This window comes from Atta colombica, unplaced genomic scaffold (genome assembly GCF_001594045.1).
Source record: "Atta colombica isolate Treedump-2 unplaced genomic scaffold, Acol1.0 scaffold100, whole genome shotgun sequence".
In the NCBI taxonomy this organism is placed as follows: Eukaryota; Metazoa; Arthropoda; class Insecta; order Hymenoptera; family Formicidae; genus Atta; species Atta colombica.
In genome coordinates, this window is record NW_017259185.1 from 1,459,164 (window position 1) to 1,481,014 (window position 21,851).

General features: G+C 35.0%; 1 protein-coding gene across 2 annotated transcripts in view; it reads right to left on the reverse strand.

The window, feature by feature from the left end:
* LOC108685842 overlaps positions 1-21,851 on the reverse strand; it is a 118,994-nt gene that overhangs the window by 9,585 nt on the left and 87,558 nt on the right. For both annotated transcript variants that reach the window (XM_018190843.1, XM_018190836.1), the window contains 4 exons: positions 9,152-10,280; positions 7,050-7,154; positions 6,487-6,612; positions 349-525 (listed from right to left, as the gene is read on the reverse strand). In XM_018190843.1, the coding sequence (XP_018046332.1) occupies positions 349-525; positions 6,487-6,612; positions 7,050-7,154; positions 9,152-10,280 (1,537 nt within the window). The remainder of the gene's footprint in view (positions 1-348; positions 526-6,486; positions 6,613-7,049; positions 7,155-9,151; positions 10,281-21,851) is intronic.

Below are 21,851 nucleotides of genomic sequence, written 5' to 3' on the forward strand. Positions count from 1 at the left end.
AATTTTTCTTCAAAATCGACACGAACTTTCTGGACAATAAAATTTTTTCATTTTATCTTAATTATTTAAAAAATATGTGTGTCTACTTCTTATTGAAATAACTTTGGATCCAGATTCTAAATTACCGCCAAATTTTTTATATTACTTTCAAATATAATGTAGAAAAATCTGTAATTTTTTTGTTGGAAATTTAATTTTGTTTAATTTTAATCAATGTGTAATGCATTCTTAACATTCACATAAATACATAACGATAATCACTGTTGTTAATCAGTGTTATTCGTGAATTTTTGAGAGTAAAAAATCAAGTCGAGAACAGGTTATATAAACATATATGACGAAACCGACCTGTATTACTTCCGGCGTAATGGATCTCGCAGGCGAAACCGGTGGTGGTTTATGGCGAAAGGAGGTCGTTGGCGTTCCAGGACTGACACCGGAAGACGACGATGTATGAGTCTTGATGGTTTGCCTTCGAGTTTTGGAATCCCTTTCCTCCTGGACGGCGCCGCTGTGTTCCGGACTCTGCAACAATTCCGAGATTCTCTCTTCCACTCTGAAATCTTGCGAGTTGCACACAAGCCAGCTTAGATTCATTCCAATGTAACATTATCCCCGGCAACGTTCTCGAAATTAACGTTGCTTATTGCATCAGAATATAACACAGCATTAGTATTTAACATAAAATTATTAACAAATATACAAACATTTTTATAACTTATAAACTTATTACGATAATATACAGTACTATTAATTCAGTTTTTTCTGTCAAACTCAGATAAAGAAAATAATAATGAAATAACATATAAAATAATACATAAAACTTTAAAATATTGCAACGCAATATTATATTCACACACACACACACACACACACACACACACACACACACACACACACACACACACACGCGATAAAAAGTGCTAAACACTTTAAAAAAGAGGAAATGGAAGTAGACAGCAAGAGGAAAATATATAGTGCAGATGATCTCGCGGAGTTGTTTGAAAGAGATCTACACTTATTTTAGTAACTAGAGATAAACTATGCAGACCGTCTAGATAAACCGGAATGAATTAGTACAACGGAAATATTTGCTGAGCATCTTGAATTGTTGCCAAGTAACTGCAATTGAGCAAGTTTCGTAACGTGTAAAACAGAATGACGATGCACACTGGATTCTCAAGATGTCTTCTTTTCCTTTTCACGGTCGAAGGAGGAAATCGATCATTTTGAGAAAATTACGACTTTTTTTTCATAAATACATAAATAGATGTAAAATGTAATAAATAGTTAAGGAAACTACGCTGTTAGAACGCAATAGCGATTCTTCATAATAAATAATACAAACATCCGTGCGAAAACATTATTGGCTATAAAAATTATTTATGTATCCCATGTGTATAACTTTATTTCCTTTTTGCATGTTTTTTTCACTTGCATTTTTCGAAATAATCAACTGAAATACGCGGACAGGATATACATATTTCACTGGCTGGATATATAGCAGGAACGAAAAAGCACCCGTTTGTTTTCGACAATCTCGACAAATTCGATGCAAATCAAACTAAACACGATGCAACAAATTTTTATCACAGACGCAACAATATTACATCGTTTTTAGTAAAAGCGATATCCTCACTCGTGTTCGTAGTTTTTTTATAACAGTCCAAGCAATTCGTACAACTCATTTTGTTGATTAACGTTCTCTTTGTTGTACGAGATGAATGTATGTCAATGAAGAATTCTCTTATGAACACACAAGAATAATTAAAGTCGAATATATATAATAACACACATGGACCAATCGGTCAAACAAAATCGGTTAGCCTTGACTCTCGCCAACGCAGATTATTAAATTCTCTATTTTTCTTCGCTTTCGATCAATCAGAATGACGGAATGCGACACTCGTTTGCTCGCTTCCGCACAATTTCTTTTGATATTACTTGGAACAATCAATTTCTATCTTCCAACAGAGCTTTCCAATAGAGCCTTCCGGGAGTACGCTCGTAATCTACATCGTAAGTCAAAGTAAACCCGATTTACGATGCGATTTACAATTGTGTGTGTACACGGTTCTCGCGAACGCGATGCTGTATCGCACGATCTCACGAGGCGATGCATTGACGAGAATTAAGAAACTGGCGCGAGTGATAGTAGAATTCGTCGAATTCGGAAGTGGGAAGTGCCTTGATTTGTGCATTTCCGTTGATAATGTACGACGAAAGTGACGCATTTGCGTCCAAAGAATCGATGCATCGCGACGCCTCGTGACGACTGAACCGAGTGACATCAGGTAAACCGCCTCCGACCAAACGGTTTCGTGCACGAAACTGAAGTTCCCGCGAGCGAGGGCGAGAGAGGTCGGCGAACAGGGGACGGCGTCGTCCGTGTTCATAAGGGGGGAGAGGGGGAAGTGGGCTTGTCGATGGTCCATGGTGTCATTGCTGGGTGCGCTCGGTTGCAACGTGGTGAACCACTCTTTCCGGCGAACCGCATCAACTCACCCCGACTTTCACTGGCTATCGGACAAGTGCAACCCTTCTCACGTCGTCTGTTCTTTATCGATAAACTTTCTGAACCGATGCACATGGTGCGATAAATTGATATGAAATAAATATACGTTCATTTCATTTCAACTTATTGCACCGTGTGCATCAGTTCAGAAAGTACATTTTAGAAAGTTCGATAAAGAACAGATGGTCGCTTATGTCTATCCTTTCGCGTAAAAAGAAAAAATACGCGTTCAGTTGAGAAAAATCGATGATACAATTAGAGTCACAAAAATCTGTCGTCTAATATTATTTTATGATGTGATTTTTTTTTTAATGACAATAATTCCTAAAATTCCATTTTTAATTTTGAAGGAAAACAGCGTAAAAATTTAAGGATGTTATAAAATATATGTAGTTTCTACAAAAACTGAATTGGAAGTTTATACTTTCCGTATAAAAATGAATATTATATGCATATGAAATAAGGTCAATATTTATCACAATACAGTTTTATAGGTTAAATATAAATATTACTTTTTAAAAATATGTCTACTTCTTGTTGAAATAATTTTTTATTCGAGTTTTAAATCACCGCCAAACTTTTTATATTACTTTCAAATATAATATAGGAAAATATATAATGTTTTCATTTCATCAATTTTTGTATTTTGTTAAAAAATACGTGCAATACATCCTTAAATATATAGTGCCATCAATAATATATATAAATTTATATATTTATATACAGCTTAATTATAATAATTAATGGAACTTGCGTCTTTTGAGGTAGTCGTTGGATCACGGATATTATCTAAATGCGTCCTTATAATACCAGCTTCTCATCCCTCGTCTCCTACGTTTGTCCTGATTTTACATTTCTCCATTGTTGTGCTTCTCTCTCTCTCTCTCTCTCTCTCTCTCTCTCTCTCTCTCTCTCTCTCTCTCTCTCTTTCCTCCTTCTCCTCCTCTTCACTTCCCCTCATAGAGATTTATTAGAAAGATCGATCGGGTGTATCATATGCGTACAAGAGCTGTTCGTCAATAATGATTCTCATGTTCTCTCTTTCTTCCTCCATTTATTTCTCTTGTGCTTTCCCTTGTTCTCTCTCCATTCTTTAGCGCCTTCACCGCAACTTCTCTTCCTCTAGTTTCTCTCTCCATTCTCCAATTCATTTACGATCACGTATATGTATCTCGATATCGCTATTCTCTCCGTACCGGCGGTTTCGACAGAATTGAGTACACGGCCGATTGAAATTTCGGGGAAAGTCGATGTCGTTTTCAGAGACTGCCAATCGCGAACTGTGCATTTCGCCAACCCTCTGTGGTTGCAGCGAACAGGTGTTATCATGGGACCTGACACTTTCGTTGAAGCGGCACTTAACAATGTACAAACCAGGTAACGAACTTGTCTTTCCCTCATGTTCGTTTCAGGCTAATTTCAAGGCATCAAAAAATAGTCTATGCTCTTTAGTGAAGCCAAAAATAACACGGTTATCGATGATCATGATCGTATGAAGAAAGTTATATTAGGCCCTGGTAGTTTGCTATTGAATAACGTCAATATATGTCGATGCTCGGTTAATTTTTAGCCGTCGGATCGCGCTGGGTGCGAAGGCCATGTCATAGTCGTGACAGATTGTTATATAAATTTTTTTCATCGATATTACGAGTTGGTTCGAGATGTACTGCATCGGTACTGTAATAACGAAAGTCCGGTTCTTCTTTATCTAGTTAATTGATGGTTTTCTAACTTAATATGATAATTGTAAAAATTGTGATTTTCTAGCTGTAATTAATTACTAAGCTAATGGTTTTGTACACTGAAAAAAAAATATAACATTTTTATAAATATTTGTTTGAATAGTTTTAATTAAGCAAATATTTATTTACTTTTTTAAACATATATTCATTTGAAAACACAGAAATCATTAATTTGATTCAACTATTACTTTTTTATTGAGTAAACATTTATTTTCTGTAAATGTAGTACTATTCAAAGAAATGTATATTAAGATTTAGTAAATTTTTTTTCAGTGTAATATAATAACTTTAAAAATTATTTGCTACAAAATCATCAATTCAGTGATTAACTATAAATAGAAAAATACAATTTTTACATTAGCAAATGAAAAATAGGATCACGCAAACATTGGCATGTGTGAGCATAGAGAAACACGTTAACAATCAAAGACATCAGTGTTAAATTTATATTAATACCGTGTAACATCACCTCAAACATGCATATCCGCGATCTTAGGATACCAAGCAAGAAAGACGAGAGAGAGCTCGAACCGGCGGACTATCTCATGTTTGAAATCGTAAAAATTCGCGATCGCCGGATAAGATTTGCGATGGCGCGGTAGGATAATAAAAGTCGCCGAGCGGTAGAATTGTTTGCATTTTGCTCCGCGAAGTTTGTCGGGGTCTATTCGTGTATCGCCGCATATCGCTGCTTATTGTTGCATTTTGCAAGTATCGCGACACAATCATCCCGCATCTAGTGTCCTGCATCCAATTTCATGTAATGTGTCTATCGGCGACACTTTGGAGGCAGACGACGTTAAACGGCGAAGTGCCTAGGGCCGCTGCTATTCAACGACATTACGGAGTTCAATTTCGCCCTGCTTGGATCTGATGACGACGGTAACGTCCGGTTAACGGAATCGATCGTTCGGGTATGGGTTAATTACGAGGTGAAACTTTCATGCTTTGCAAATCGAGTCAGCTCAGCGGTACGCGGATTTATAATGGCAACCTTGTCGAAGGTCGTAACAAAATCTGGCTTTCCGTTTGCCCGTAAATTGTCATTAATGCACAAGCGGAATAATCCTTAGATTACATTGTGAAATCATTGTCAGAAGTACGAACCGTTAGAAACAGGAAGATAGAAATTGGATTATAAAAGTTTATTTAAATTTGATATCTCTGGTTCTGTTCATGATTGTGTTTCAAGAGAAAAACTTCGGCGTGCGGTTTCTAGACTTAGATGTGTATATAAATTCACGAAATATTTAAGTATACTCCAAAGAATATATAAAAATCAACAAAAAATCAAAATGATTTTATTTTGATTCTTAATATCGATAAACAACTTTGTAATAATAAATCATTATTTGACATTAAAATAAAGTCATTTTGATTTTCTGTTAATTTGGTGTATTCCTTGGGTATAAGATCTATTTTAATCGAAAAATAGAATTTTTCATATTTAATTAGATTTAAATTTGTATAACTGAAAAAATTAATAGCAAGAGGACATTAATAACATATTACAGATATTCTCAAATGACTTGATTGCCGAATATATTAAAGACAACTCGACAAGTTATCTCCATCGCCTATTAATTAATATCATGTCTTAATAAGCTTTGACTGAAAATATCTACTTGGCACACACCAGCCGTATTTGAAATTACTCTCCCGCAAAGATTACTTAACGTAAAAGAAAAAGTACATCGTGAAAAGTTGCAGACTATAAAACGACGTGTAACGTAAACGTTACGCGAATTACTGGAGCAATGTCGTAAATTTCAGTGGCTGTAAAGGGTTTAGCTGCACGTCGTGAATTTATTTCCCTCAGGAATGTGGAGTCTTTTTCATGAGCAGAATAAGACTTACTTCCAATAGAATATAACAAACCTGCAGGCAAGCAGCGCATTTTAAACAAAATATTTATATTCACTGGCCATGATTAATTTCTCTTTTTAAAAATAAAAATGAAAGAAGCATGAAAGAAGAAAGTTAATAAAAAAAAAATTAGTATTCTCCTAGATCGTCAGATTCACATTTCGTCATTATAATATATTTCACATAATTCTCGAACGAAAAAGTAGAAGACATCGATGGAAAAATAAAAGACCTTTTTGAGTGATAAGAGGAGCAGCGTTCAAGAAACTTTTGTAACAACGTTAAAGCCAGCTGACAAACTCAAGCTCGAGAAAACGGGCAAAGTGGAAACATCGATATTCCGGATCGTGATCAAGAGCTTACCAAATTCACCAAGGACTGGACGAGAAGACTGACAGGATTTCCGGCAGCTTGTATAACTTCCACCGCACGCTCATGCGTACTATGCCGCAGGTCGACGCCGTCCACTTCAATTATTCTATCTCCAATCTGAAAGCACGCGCGTAAGAGCGAATTAAGTCCAGAAGAGACGAGGTCGAGATAGGTCGTGGCAATTGACTATTAAATTTTCACACATTCATGAATGCTGTTTAAATCAAAATTGAGAAGGAAAGAAACACGGTGAATAGCATTAAGCAGATAGCATTAAGATCGCAAAATTAAATTTATTTTTTACGAAACAAAAATTACAGAGTAAAGCGCGCTGAGCGTCTACACGTTTAAATTAAAACATGTTTGCGTTTGCACAAATGTAAACTTTGGCTGTGATAAAATCTTTATTGAGGTAAAAATCGCGTAGTTCTCTTCTTCCAGCTTTATTAAAGTTTTTATGTTTTTGCAAGTTCCTGGAGATGCAGGAACTGGATGGAGAAATACAATTTCCGCGGTCGATGGTAAAGGGGATCGTTTCAAGAAAACTGTATTACCTTGAGACCGCCAGTTCTGCCGGCGGGACTATTCGGCAGAACATTCTTTATGAATATCCCAGAAATGTTCTGCGTCTTGCTGGGTCCGCCATTATGCAGATCGACCTGAAATAAGAATCAATCGTCGTTCAATACCTACTCGTTTAAGGTTCCCTAACCGGCAGAATCAATAGAATCATGATTAGTCGATTCAGCCGCTGACAATTTCACTGTTTAATCACAGTTGGATTTAATTTAGCGTCCTCTATAACTGTCTCTAACTCCGTTAACTCCGAGCCCACGTTGCAGACAGTGGGAATTTGAGATAGATACCCAGCCCCCCGTGATTTCTAAATTCCCCGCTTCAATTTCCTCTCGATCATTTATTCTTATTAATCTTTCATTGGTTTGTTACCGCATTGGCTAATCCAATTAAAGCAATTATTTAACATTACAATTCAGCGGGTGTATTGAGTAATCAATTGCGTTTTTCCTTCCTTCCCACTCGCGAATAGAAAAACAAACATATTTCTTCATTTAATTAGTAGCAAATTCTATTTTGCGCGATCACTACATTATTTATCGGTGGATTATAATCTTCGCACCCTCGTGTCCAAAATCAATTATTTGCTCTATAACTGCATGAAGGTAGTTATACAAATAATTATACAGTTTAATTGGATACAGAATCATGTTATACCCAAATGCTCAGTCCGATAATACAATAATTTGTGTAAAATGTAATGTTTTGAAGAGCTTTTAAGGCAACCACGAGCTTGTTAAAACCAAAGCCAATGATCCTATTATACCTCCTTGCCGGTTTAACATTGAAAAACTACTCGGCTATGCGCTAACGTACTTCAACCGATGCATATGCAACTCATATCATCGATATGGCTCAGTGTGCATTGATAAAGAGTTAATTGATTAAATTCTATTCGTCAAACTAGCAGTCCTGATTCACATCGTTCGGTGGCGATCAATAAAAAGCATTTAACCCGCGTCGCACATGAGGAATTTATTCGCGAGATCGCAGGGTCGAATCTATTAAACTCATATTTGAAGCTCGCTATGAGCGCGTGCACGTGACAGTTTATTACTTGTTAAAATCCAACATTAATTATTGGGCCGAATTATTGAATTATAGATGGATTATCCGGCGCGAGATAAATCCATCAAGACGTTCGTTTACTAACGGCCATCTGGCTCGACCTACTTTGACTTCAACTCTGTCCGAATGTTTCAATAGCTCCGTCGTTGCATTCCCGATTTTAAAGGCGAGCTATAAAACATCAAGGGCGATATCGACGGGGCCAACATTTGTCTGCTCGCAGCTATATTTGTTGCGCGCTAATAAAAAGAATACGAAAAATTGTGACTGAATAACTGCGAGAGAACGTATATAATAATTCAGGATTATCGCTCTTTGCATCGATTAAATCTCGAGAATTTGTAAAAATAAACCTCACAACCATATGCGGTCTTTGCTCATATAGTAAATTAGATTTAAATAGATCAATCCCCATAATAGAGCAATTATAAGTAATGTAGCAAGAGAAATGCAACGTCATAGTTGGAAGATATTAAATAAAGGATATACTTATAATTCAAGATTGTCTGTCTTTGCATTGATCGAATCTCGGAAATTTGTAAAAATAAATCTCACGACCACGTGCGATATTCGCTCATGTTTTAAATTAAATTTAATTAGATCAATCTTCATAATAAAGCTATTAGTAATGTTATAACAAGAAAATTAATGTGATACCATAATTAGAAAATATTAATAAAAAAAAAATGTTAAAAACCGCTATTTAATATCCATTTTTTAAAATTATATTTATGTTTCTTTGTCATTTGAAAATAATAACAATATACACAAAAAAGTTTGTGTGACAAATTTTGTGTGTTTATCAAATATACACTCACAGATCAGATAGTAAATTGACGGCTATCTGAGTAGTATTTAAAAAAAACAAACATAATTGATGACATTCTAGAGTTTGTTTTTTTTATAAACATACATTACCAATGATTTGATGTACACAAAACTTTGGTTAAGAGGTAAAGAGGTTTGTAGCCAAACCTCTTTATTACCCTATATATATATACATATATCATACCTTTCCACCAACGATGCTGAGTCCTAGGCTGGTCTTCGGCTCTCTGTATATCTCCACCAGTCTCTCGGGACCCCAGTGTTTCGACCAGGTGACGTCGCCATCGTGCTCCCTGTGTGTGACAGTCATATCCCCTTTTCCCTCCACGAAGACGACAGTCGGAAACTTGCGTGGCGAACTCGAGCTCGACGAAGGCGAGCTCTCGGTCTTCCTAGAGATCGAGCTGGCTGGTCTACTCTGATGCGCGTGCTCCGGACGATCGGCGCTCGCTTGGTCAGCCTCGAGCAGCTCGTCGTCGCTGCATTGAATCGCCTTCGACTCTTGATAAGTTTGTACCTCGACCTCACGCCGCGGACTACGCAGAATGTCTTCTCGGGAAGAGGATCTCGACCTAACGGACGTTCTCGTAGAGATGTCCTCCGGGATGCATTGAATGCTCTTCGACTCCGTCTGATCCGCAGCGTCGCCTCTCGTGAGATCACCCAGATCGTCCAACGAGCACTGAACGCTTTTATTCTCGCCCTGAGTCTGTGTTTGTACTTCCCGTCTGGGACTCTGGAAATACCTCTGACCGATGTGGAAGGGGCTGATCCTGGGTGGCTCCTCGCACGGACTTGTCACACTTTGTTCAGGGCTACACTGTGTACTCTTAGACTCCTGCACAGTCTGCGTTTGTACATCGCGCTTCTCCTTGGGCGAATACTGCGTTTCTTTGAAACTGTGCTGGATCTTGTCAAGATTTTTCTCGTAAACTTCGCGAGTCCAACTCTCGGGTACTTCCTCAAGCAGATCCTCTAACGAGGAGGTGAATATCTCGTGAAACAAATGATCCGATTGGCTCTCGAGTGTTTGACTTTGATACTCGAGTGAGTGCTCCTTACAGATCAGATCCTCCTCGTGTTTACAAATCGCTTCCTCCAACAACGGCGAACGTTTCTCCCGCGAAGAGGTCGTCTGCTCATAATCACGCGCCTCCCTCGCGTCCTTAGCTTCTTGTCGTGATAATGGCTCCTTTTGTTCTTCTCTTCGAGAATCTTGAGCCGGAATCGCACTGTCGGCAACTTCGCGAGGAATTGCGAGGTCCTTCGTAACGCGGATGGATCCCTTGGACTCGCGTCGAACTTGGAACTCACTGGAGAAAACCAGGAAAACCAGAGGTCACAGAGCGGAAGGAAAATTCACGATCGGTCGACAGTTTCGTGTCTAGAGTTTTAATGATGTAGCAAAAGGCCGCCGTGCAAAGCCATCGCTGAGTAAATGAGTCTTTGACGTTGTTATCTGATCAAACGTAATTGCATCCAATAGCTTTCTTAATTGCAGCGATCCGTTTGTAGTCAGCGGTATAAAAAGACTGACCGATTGCTGAGATTTGTACTGTCGAATACTAGACACTCGATATAAATCAAAAGCGATTGCTCTTATCGGTGGAATTATATCTCTTCAGTACGAAAATAAAATTAAAATAATTCAGCCATTTATATTCTTCGCGAGCGACAAAGACACTTTTATATATTACATATTCTACTATCCATGAAAATATGGATGGAACCAAAAATGAATACGATTTGCAATGATTTATGATAAAATGTAAATAATATCTTCTTTCTTAACCTTCTGTCCGCAATTTGGATTTCTTTTGATACAAGTGAAATTTTATTTAAAAATTTTTTCATTTTTGCTCAAATTTCAATTTTTATTAAATGAAGATTTTAACATTTAAATTAAAAATCTGTTTTGATAACGTAATAAAGATGCTGAAAAGTCACTCTGAATTTTTCCACAATTTCAAGAAAATTTTTTTCTTGAAAGTCGATCGACTATTAAAGGAGCAATGGTTTTCTTGAATTAAAATAATATTTTGTTATTTCTAACTTCCATGTGATTAAAATGTAAAAATCAATCCATATCTGTGGTGAATTTGAAAATCCCTTTTAATAATGTCCATATTAACATATATACACTTAATAAAACTAAATTTCAGTAAAATTTAATATTTCCTTGAGTTAAACTGTTTAACTCCATCGTTTTAATTAAATTAATGACGTGTTGAATAAGAGCAGTGATGACAAAAATGATTAAAATAAATCAAATTGTGTAAAATTTTATATTATAAATATAATAGTATAGAATAGTAAAAAAACTTGGTTTAGACAAAGAATCCACATTGCAAATGAAAGGTCAATTGGCTCGACAAAGGAATATTTGTACGAGCGCAAGATTGTCATAATTAATATGAGAAATAACAGGACGTGAAGGATTAAAATATTTTCTCGTTTCTTTATCCTCTTTGCCTCTTTGTAAAATAAAAATGCAATTAAAAGCATAAAAGTTTTACATCATGATATCTCTCACCGATCCTATTTCTCATATCATGCAATTGAAATGAGAGGATTGTATAACGGATGATAATATAGATGGGCTTATTGTTTGTCTGTGTTGGAGTGATATTCTCGATGTGGAACGTGCTCACATTTTCGATATGTACACACGCGAACACAGTATAAATCCCGCACGGAAACGTGACAGACCTACCACTGTGTTTGCTTTTAGCAGAAAATCTCGAATGGTTATGATATCTCGACCAAAAATATCCCGAGATTTTTCTCGAGCCTCGGAATCGTTTGGAATATATAATATTAATACTATCATATCCATTATCAACATGAAATCGTATTTTCAGACTTTGCATCTGTTTGATACGCATGCTTAACAAAAACAAGAAATCTAAAATGCGAAGTATGAACTCGTGCGAACTCTGATATTTCTCACGTTGCAGAAACTTGTGGGAGCTCGGTTAAAATTTCCTAACGTATTCGTTACGTGGCATTCTTCCAAATCAATGTTGTAATAGCGGATATCTAATTTATACAAAACCTATATACTGTTAGATATTAAAGGAGCAATTGTAACTTAATCCTTTGACTTAAATAACGTTGTCATTTTTACTATTATATGTGTGTCAAAATGTAAGTCAATCCACTTCCGTGGTTAGTTTGAAAATAAATACTATTTATAACGTATGCACTTAAAGTAAATAATAAACTAAATTTAATACATTTTTTTTTAGTGAAATTGTTTAATTCCATTATTTTAGTTACATTAGCATATTGAGTTGAATAAAAGCAGTGATCTCCATAGAAATGATTAAAAATAACTCAAATTGGATATAATTTCATGTTGAATCCAACAGTGTATAGATTTGTCTAACAGTTTACGCAGAGCAATCTGAGAATCTTTACGTAACTCGCAATTCTCTAATTTAAATAAACTTCAAAACAACTTCATCTACAAAACATGTTAAATACAAGAGGAATTTCCCTCGCGGCGTGTTTATCTATTATAATTGCGATGCGAGAACAGCGAGACCAATTAAGCTGATTGTTTCTCGCACGAAATATCGAAAGAAAAATTCGCATCAGCATGTTTAGCTGCTCGCAGATTCTAACAGTAAGCAACGCTTACGCGACGTTCTCCAACTTCCGTTATCCAAATGAGCGTCGTCGCTCGCTTTCGGTCCCGACGGATCTGTCCGACGGATCGCAAACGTCTCTTGAGAATGCGAAAAAGTAAGAGTATACAAGTGGGCACTTGTCAGGAAGCTCGTTGGAGAACGCAACGCAAGAGAAACTCCGGACACACGAAAGGCTTTTCGTTTCCTTACGTTGCGCGAGCCCGAGGTGTTCACTGTCGTGTGTGTCTCTGACAGCCGGTACTCCGTGCGTCACTGCAAACTGGCTTCCTCTGATCTAATAAATAACACTCGTCGGAGCGTATGCACACGTACACGTGCACGCACACGAATGCGAGACGGCGCGCAAACGCGACGATAACGTGCCGAGCGTGGACGCACGCCGACTGCCGTGAAGGCGCGGGCGACTACTAGTGCAACTACTCGCGAGACCGCGAGAGTAGAATACTGCGTGCGCGCGCTCTGCGCCCGTGAGGGAGTTGATTCCTGCGTATGCACGTGCACGCAGTTCACTTGTGTGCGTTCTCTAAATCTGAATCAGTGGGTAGTCGAAGATAGTCTAATTATCCAGTGGTATACTTTGCACTGATGATCAGTAAAGTTCAACAAAAAAAGGAAAAATGTTTGAGCTTTATATAACTGAAATACTGATATTTACACGTTAATTTCAATCTTCCAATATCATATTCCTTGAATTTAAGCACTAAAACAAGGTTAGTTAAGTCACAAAATAAATATTAGCTAGATTAGGGATCTCACATTTAATTCACTGATTATCAGTGGTATACTTGGCACTAATATCAGTGATTATCCACTGATTCAGATTTAGAGAGTGCGTAACTCGTCTACAAGGTGTGCAGTATTCATCTATATAATTCTTAAGCCCATTCTATAATTGAATAAATATAGTTTAAGTGGCGCTGTAAGAATTGACCAATCACAGTTTAATATTTTTCTCATATTCTACTCTGATTAGTCAAATTCAAAGCTGTGTTTTTTTATATGTTTTTTTATATGGCCACAAAATTTTACAACATGCTATCTTCTTCCATTCGCTCTTCTCCTTTAGTTCCTTCGTTTCACTCTTTTTTGCCGCTATTAAGATCGTATATCAACGCTTTAAATATATTTATTTTAATTGTCAGTATTTTCTATATTAATTCCGATCTTTTCAATTATCTCCGTTTACTGTGTAATAAGTCTGCGTTTATTATTTTAATCATGCTTTTTTGCAATTATACTCAAATCATTCTTGGCCTTTACCTTTTTAAAACTATCGAGTATTTACTAAGCAAGAAACTTATCTTTCTGAAATTGTATTAATTTCTCTGTACTTTGTAATTTGTAATTTGTTTCGTTTTCTGAGAGGCTTAGTAACAGCAGTTCTGCTGGTACCTCACCATTTGTGTATGCTTTGTAATTTCTCTATACACAATAAAATAAATAATAATAATAATAATAATTAGTCAATTTTTACAACTATACTACTTACAATTATGGGCTTAAAGTATATTCTACAATTGCGTAAGCATTGTAAGTAATTGTAGTTGTAAAAATTGATCAATCAAATTCATCGAATTTGAAAAGAATATTCGACCGTGATCGGTCAATTCTTACAATCACAACTTTATAATTTTACAATTCTACAATTATGCTTACGCCAATGAAAAATGAACTTTATGGGCCATCTACAACGGAAACGATATCGTGTAGTGAGCTATAAACTGTAAAAAATTGATTAATTATAGTTGATTATTCTCCTCATTTAACTATAGTTGGTCGATTCCTTATCGCTTACAACTTACTACATACACTATATTATTCCTATTGTAGATAGCCCTTTATAACGACGATTCGATATCGTATTGTCGTTGTGAAGCTTTATTTACCATACATGTTTTTTTATCTGCGTAATGACAATACTGACACTATCGTTAAGAGTTGTAGAACTAGAATACTATGTAGCTTATGTAACCACAATAAGACGGACTTCAAAGTTTTGACGTTTACGGGAAGTGAGTTCTCTGATTTATCTAAATTCGCAGTCGACATCAATTAAAAGTAATATAACATCTACATTATAATTTTGAACTCAATAATGTAACTATTACATGATACTATTACGTAATACTATGTGTCATATTACATATTGTCGAGTTCGAAATTATAATATAATATTATGTTACTTTTACTTACTGTTGGTTGTTCATTTGAAACTGAACCATGAAACTGAACATTGCATATTAAATTAGTACAAATTATAACCAATTTGAATTATTTTTAAGCATTTTTTTAGTTTGCTTTTTATTTAATATGTCGTTAATTTAAATAAAATAATGAAGTTAAATAATTTAATTCAAGAAAATTATATTAAATTTATATTAAAATTATATTAAATTTGATTCAAATTCAGTATTCCAAAAAACGTTTCATAAATTTCAGCCGTTTTGTCAGAAAATCTCGAAAAACTCTCCTCTCTTAGACTAATATTCATAATTGGTTCTTCTATTTAAGACCGTCTTAAGATGCACTGCTTTAAGATGTCATAAGTTAATTACAAAGCCGTAATAACATCTTTATAAGACATTACTCGAGACAGTCTTAAAGTAAGAATAGACCGGCATTGGACATTTATATTACGTCTGTCAATTTGTATTGAAAGAGAAGTAAACGTGTACAGCACGCGAATGTAAGAATATGTATGTACACCTGTATGTATGGAAACTTACAAGGCGGTACCTATACATGTATATTGTGCACGGGAATGGCATTTGCAGGAAATGAGAGTGTATGAACGTGTCGTTGAATGCACACGACTGTGCATTACGAGATCGTTTATATACACCGAATGAGGTAGCTGGAAGTTCGTATTGAGGAGATTGAGCGAAATCGGAATCAGCATGTACGCGTACTCGGGAACACGTACGGATTTGCGCGAGCTGATTTGCGAAGGCGTATGTAGGAGATTCATACGTGTACACGTGCCAAAATGTAGGCGCCCGATACGTGCTTGGGAAATGCACGCGCGTATATGTTATGCGCTTCGTATGTATTCGCGTATTATATGTATTTAAGCGCATATATATGGATGCGTGCTCGTGTACATATGCGTATGTATGCGAGCGCATGTAGAGGAGTAATCCAAACAGCTCGTATCTATCGAACCAATTTTCGATAAATGAGCGCTTCATTGTCGAACAGCGGAATTCCTCGAAATTCGTGACCGTAACTTTTCGTGAAACGACAAAAATATTTCCATCCAGCTTAATTGAATTTCATTTTCGATTAGCACATTTATTACTTCCGATTTCCTCCAATTTTAATTATTGTCGTAAACATTGAAAAAAATAATTGCTCTTTGATATGTCCACAAAAATTATTTAATTTCCTAATGACGTAAGTGGACGGTTATTGATGCAAATGATGTAATGCTCTTTCTCTGTCAATTTACATGATACATTTTCTATTTATAGATTCATTATGTAAACGTAATTATTCCATCAAACGTTTCCTGTTTAAGGGCTAGTTAATTATTCGACGCAAACTGTAGGTTATTATGTAACTAGGAATGAACGTGCAGAGCACGGTGCTGTTCAAACGGTAGCAGTAATGTTATAAGGATTAGGATTATCTCGTTGTCAAATTAGAGAGATAAATTGCGGTCTTTGTAGAAGCTCCGGGTACATAAGTACATAATACACACGTACACATCAAACATGTACATATATTCAAAAGAGACGTTACGGGAAAACTTTTATTTTATAGATAAGTGTTATTCTCTTGTGCGTGATCCCATTTCACATGCGTTATATGCTCATATGTATATATGCAAGCAAAAGTTGCTTGTGTATGTTCTCTTTTCATCTAATGTCTTGCCTCGTGATTGTGTGTGTTGGACATTCCTTTGCTCCATAGAATCTCGTCTGACTTAAAAAAATGTATGACTAGTAATAAATTTGAATTACTGTGACAAAGATTCTATAACATAATCTGGTCATAAACGATTTTCTCAAAATCTTACGAGAAAGATACATATTTTCTTCCTATATATATGTATCTATTATTTCTAACTTATACTCTCTCATTTCATAATCTAGCAAATTCGGTTGGATGCACTCAATTCGCAATGGTGCACATTAAAGTCGTACACAAATTGACATAAATATATATGTTTAATATAAATAGAGAAGCGAATTAAGCCGCGAAATCTTTAATATACTTTATTGTACTATTAAATTAAATATGTATTTAATGTTTCGAAATATTTGCATTTTACACTCAAATTAAATTAGAGTATAATGATTTTAATGTGCATCTATGCGCACTAAGTGCATCCAACCGAATTTGCTATTAATTTAAATTGTACAATGAGATAGTTAAAATTAATATAATGTATAAGGAAGTATATGTATATATTTTTCTCTCTCGTACACGAAAAAAAATGGTTTTGCTGAAATCTAAAAAATTTAGGTAAATATAGATATGAAAATAATTTTGTTGTGCATATCAAAATAATTTTATAGAAAATTCAAGAGTATGACTGTGAAAGACTTTAACATTTTAGCAATCGATTTGAGCGTTTTACGTTAATTATTTTTACGTTTAATTATTTTGTTCATAAATCAATAAAATAATTTTTCAGAGAGATTTGTATCTAATTAAATTTTTAACTTTAGCAAAACCGTTCTTTTCACATACAAATTTGAAATACAAATTTGAAAATAATTTTATTTTTGAATTATCAAAAAAATAATTTTGTGAGAATCTTAAATATGATGAACAATGCTACAAAATTATGTTTTGACATTCTAGTAATCAGTTTGAGCATCGCACGTAATTGTTTTAATGGTCCAACAAAATTATTTTCAAATTTGTATCTAGCTAGAATTTTATAGATACTTGATTTGAACAAAACCATTTTTCCCGTATATTTTAATAAAAAAAATCGCTGGCCAGATACTGTTAGACAGTTTCTTTTCTACCCGTGCCACGGGTGCGCTTCAAGATTTACAAATGTGCGCGCGAAGTGACACAATTGATGGCATTAAAATAACACTCATCGAGTTCGGAATATTAAACATGGAGCGATGGTTAGTATTATAAATGTGATTAAAACGCTATGGTAGAGAACAACTTAATTGACTAGCGAGAATGATGTCATAGTTAGCGTTAATTGTTCTTCAATTCGCGAGAAATAACACGTTTACATAGCCGTAATTCATATTCATATATCCATGCAGCGGTTGCCTGAATATTTGCGATATCACGTACATATATACTCTGTCAAAAGTGGAGCAGCAATGTTTTAAGGTCAAAGTTTAACTGTCGTGTATTTTTTCCGCAGTGTGAAATTTTGAACTTTTGATATTACGTATCTTTGGCAATTAAACACGAAATTAAAATTTTAATACGGTTCACGTGAAAAATTAATTGAAAAAAGATAACGCTTCGTTTATTCGCGAAATGCTGTTGGAAGGCAAAACAATTTGAAAGCCTGGTTTATCCTGAACCACGAACCCGCACATACGAGTCTCTCATTCATTTCTGTATATTTTGCGGTGCCCGCGTGCGCGCTTATTACACGCTTCGTTTCGCCTCTCTATATTTTTCTTGCACATCGCGCTTATCCGTCCTCCATACGACCAGCCATTCCCGCTTCTTTTGTACCACGTCCTCTTTTTAACCGCTGAAGTTCCCGTTGTTCTCCCCTCTGCCCACCACATCTACTTCCTTACGTCTTCGGCCTTATCTCTCGGCAGCCACCGGCAATTCCGCGCGTCTCTCCTCTCCATCTATCGTGCTCCGTCTTTGCTCCTTTGCGATTCCGTCACGTCTCTCCGCCACTTCTTTATAACGACGCTTTTATCTTTCCTTATCCTCATCGATGTCACATCGTGCGCCACATCGTGTTTGTCCCTGCCGGCTCGAACTCCCCGTCTTTTTCTACTCCACAGTCTGCATTATCCGTCCGGATGCATCGCATCCGCTCGTCTCTATGGCTCGAACCGATGCGCGTCGCTCTTCTCTCCGTTCCGCTGCATTCACCTCTTTTCGCTACTCTCGCAGCTCGTTACATCACGTTGTTCTCCGTCTTCGTCTCTCTCTCTCTTTCCGAGCGTCCCGGTGTTAGTTCGTCTCTTTGACTGCGTCTCTCTGGCTTTCCCGTATCTATACTGTGTATCTTCGCGACGTGGGCTGATTCCGGCTGATTCTTCTCCACTTCGCCGGTTGCGTCATGCTGGTCTCTCTCTTACGCCCTTTTCTACTGTTCAAACTGATATCTCGTTCACCCCTTATCATCTCCCTTGTCGCTTGTCGACATCGTTGTCATTTTTTGTTAAGCTTTCAGAATTTTCCTCTGTTTACTTTGCGTCCTGGGTGTACGTCTTTATACAGACGTGTCCGATTTCATCTCAAGACCGACTCTATCCATCTTTTTATATTTCGCTGTTTCTGATAGATCATGAATTATTCAAAGATGATGCACATTTATCTTTCGAACATGATAGCAGATATTCCAACGGAATTAATTTCTCGAACGTGTATTATATAAGTGCAATTTATACAAACAGAACAGAAAATTATCATCCAAATGACATCCAAAATTGAAAATGATTATTAAAGTCACTCTTCGATCAATCATGATTTATTTTAACGTTAAAGTAATATTATCGTGGTTTGTCGTTTCCATTTAGAAAATTCTATAAACTTTTAACTTACATTAATGTAAGATAACATTAATGTAAGATTCCTGTTAGATAACAGGAATAATGGTAATACAATCCTTTGTTTTTTAACATTATTATTATTTTTAAGTTTTTTTATGTGTAATAAAATAAAAATGTAAATTAATCCATTTCTATAGTTAATAAACATTATATCAATGCATTTAATAAAGAACTAAAGAATCTAATTTAATGGATATAATAATACATTAACTTAATTTTCCTTATAAATTATAAACTAATAAAGTAAATTAATTTAACAAATTAATTTAATTTAACAATATAATTTAATTTTCTTAAATTAAGTAATTTTAATGTTTATTATTTTTAATTAAATTAACAATATATTGAATAAAAGTAGATAACATAATAAATCGTTAAAAATAATTCAAATTGGGTATAATTTGATATTATGAATTTAATAATATAATATAAGCGTTAAAGAACAATTACAGGCACATATATTGTAGCTATGTAAAAAAAAGTACTAAATAAAATAAATCTGCTTGATTGCGAGTACAAAAACAGCCAAATTCTATTTCAGGAAGAAAAAATAAATAAATATCGCACTTGGGATTGTAACGTCGCGTGTGCCGCATGAGATTCCAATGTGAATACCTATAAAAAAAATAGCACTTCGCGTTAAGTGGTTTCTTGCGTGAATGTAACTCCCACAATGTATGTGCTGCGAGAAGTTTGTTGAATCGTAAATGTAAATGGCAGTGAAAAAATTTCTGGAAGATAGTAGGGAAGAAAAGCGAAAGAGAATTAAAGAAAGATGCTTTTAATCGCGTTTTGCTTTTTAATAAATTAAAAAAGAACAATGGTTTTTTTTTATTTTTTAAACAAACATCAACAATTGACAAAAAACATATAAATGAATTAATTACTGACAAATAGAATTTCCTACAACCATAATGAGATGTAGATTTATTTAATATATATATTTTTTTTGATAATTCAATTCATATTTTAATTGTCTTAAAATCTATATCTATGTTTGATTAAAAATAATTTTACTAAAGATTTAATGTATTTAAGAGACAATATTAAATTACATTAGACTTTAAAAAACAATTGAAAAATCAAAATAACTGCTACAGATTTATTAAGTTCAATGCTGAGCTTTAGCAATCAAAGTGTTAATACAATATAATTATGAATCAGAAATGGCTTTTTTTTTCCTGTCTTCTCAATTATACATCTTGGATAATTTTGTTGTAAATATGAAATTCCATAATGAGATTCATGCTTAGATAATCGAGATTATTTCTATTATTATTATTGAAACTTCCGGATATTTTTTTAAAGAAATTACAAAATTTGTGGATTATCTCCGTGTCTTTATCACATCGTTAAATGCCAACGTGAACATTGTAATTTACTTCATCAGAAAAGCAACCTGATACTTCTTGTCCTGATGAAGTGAACTACAATGTTTATGAAATGTTGACATTTAACCAAGATCAGCGATAATTCGTAAAACATTGTATCTTCTTCTTATTTTCGTCAATGTATATTATATTAGCACATTCAATACCGGGTCAATTTTAAATGACTATCATCATGCCGCAATATTGATACATTATCTTCTTCTACAAATAATTTTTGCAATTTTGTTTAACTACATATATTTTTACCATTATAAAATATATATTATTTAATAAATATAATAAAAGCACATAAGAATGCTGCGTAGATCACCAATGACCCACGGCACTTTTGTTTGCATTTGTTATATTTGTTAAATAATATATATTTCGTAATAATTAAAATTACAAAGGTTATTATTATAAAGAAGAAAGTACTAATATGTAACGTATATGTTGCATCACATGTCATAATTATGCATCCACATGTTAATACAAAAAATTATTTTACAACTACGTATCATTTTATATAGTCAAAATATTAAATATCCGAATGGAAAGTTCAACGTTGACTCGCGCAGCACGAAATGTGTTAATACTATTAAACTGTAATATGCCTCGCAAAAATTATGTATGAAAAAGGAATAGCAATTTCTCATTTGTCCGACATGAATATGGTGCAGAATTTCTCTGGTGGATATTTCGCGCACAGAGACAGTTAAAATCGCGTACGCAGTGGGACGTAATCACGATGAATTTTTCAGCGTGGCTCGAAATTTTTTTTCGGGATGCAAAGTATTCCGACGTATTAGCCGGTGACCTAGATTTCCAGCAAATTATACGAGCACTTCAGGGTTTCTATGGCCAAGCATGTAATCCAACCCTAATCGGGAGCGACAAACTATGGGAGTAAATAATATTGTTTGCAAATCGACATTCGAAGCCCTAGGCGACGTCACTCGAACTTATAATTCGATCGACAGACCGTATTTGTAATATCGCAAACAAGCTTGTTTACCTCTTTCCACGTGTTGGCAGAATCGGTCATTCACTCACGAAACGAACGATGGTCGAAATTCTCTTCCTTAATGAATCAAATATTTTATAAAATAAATATTTTATAAAATAAATATTTTATA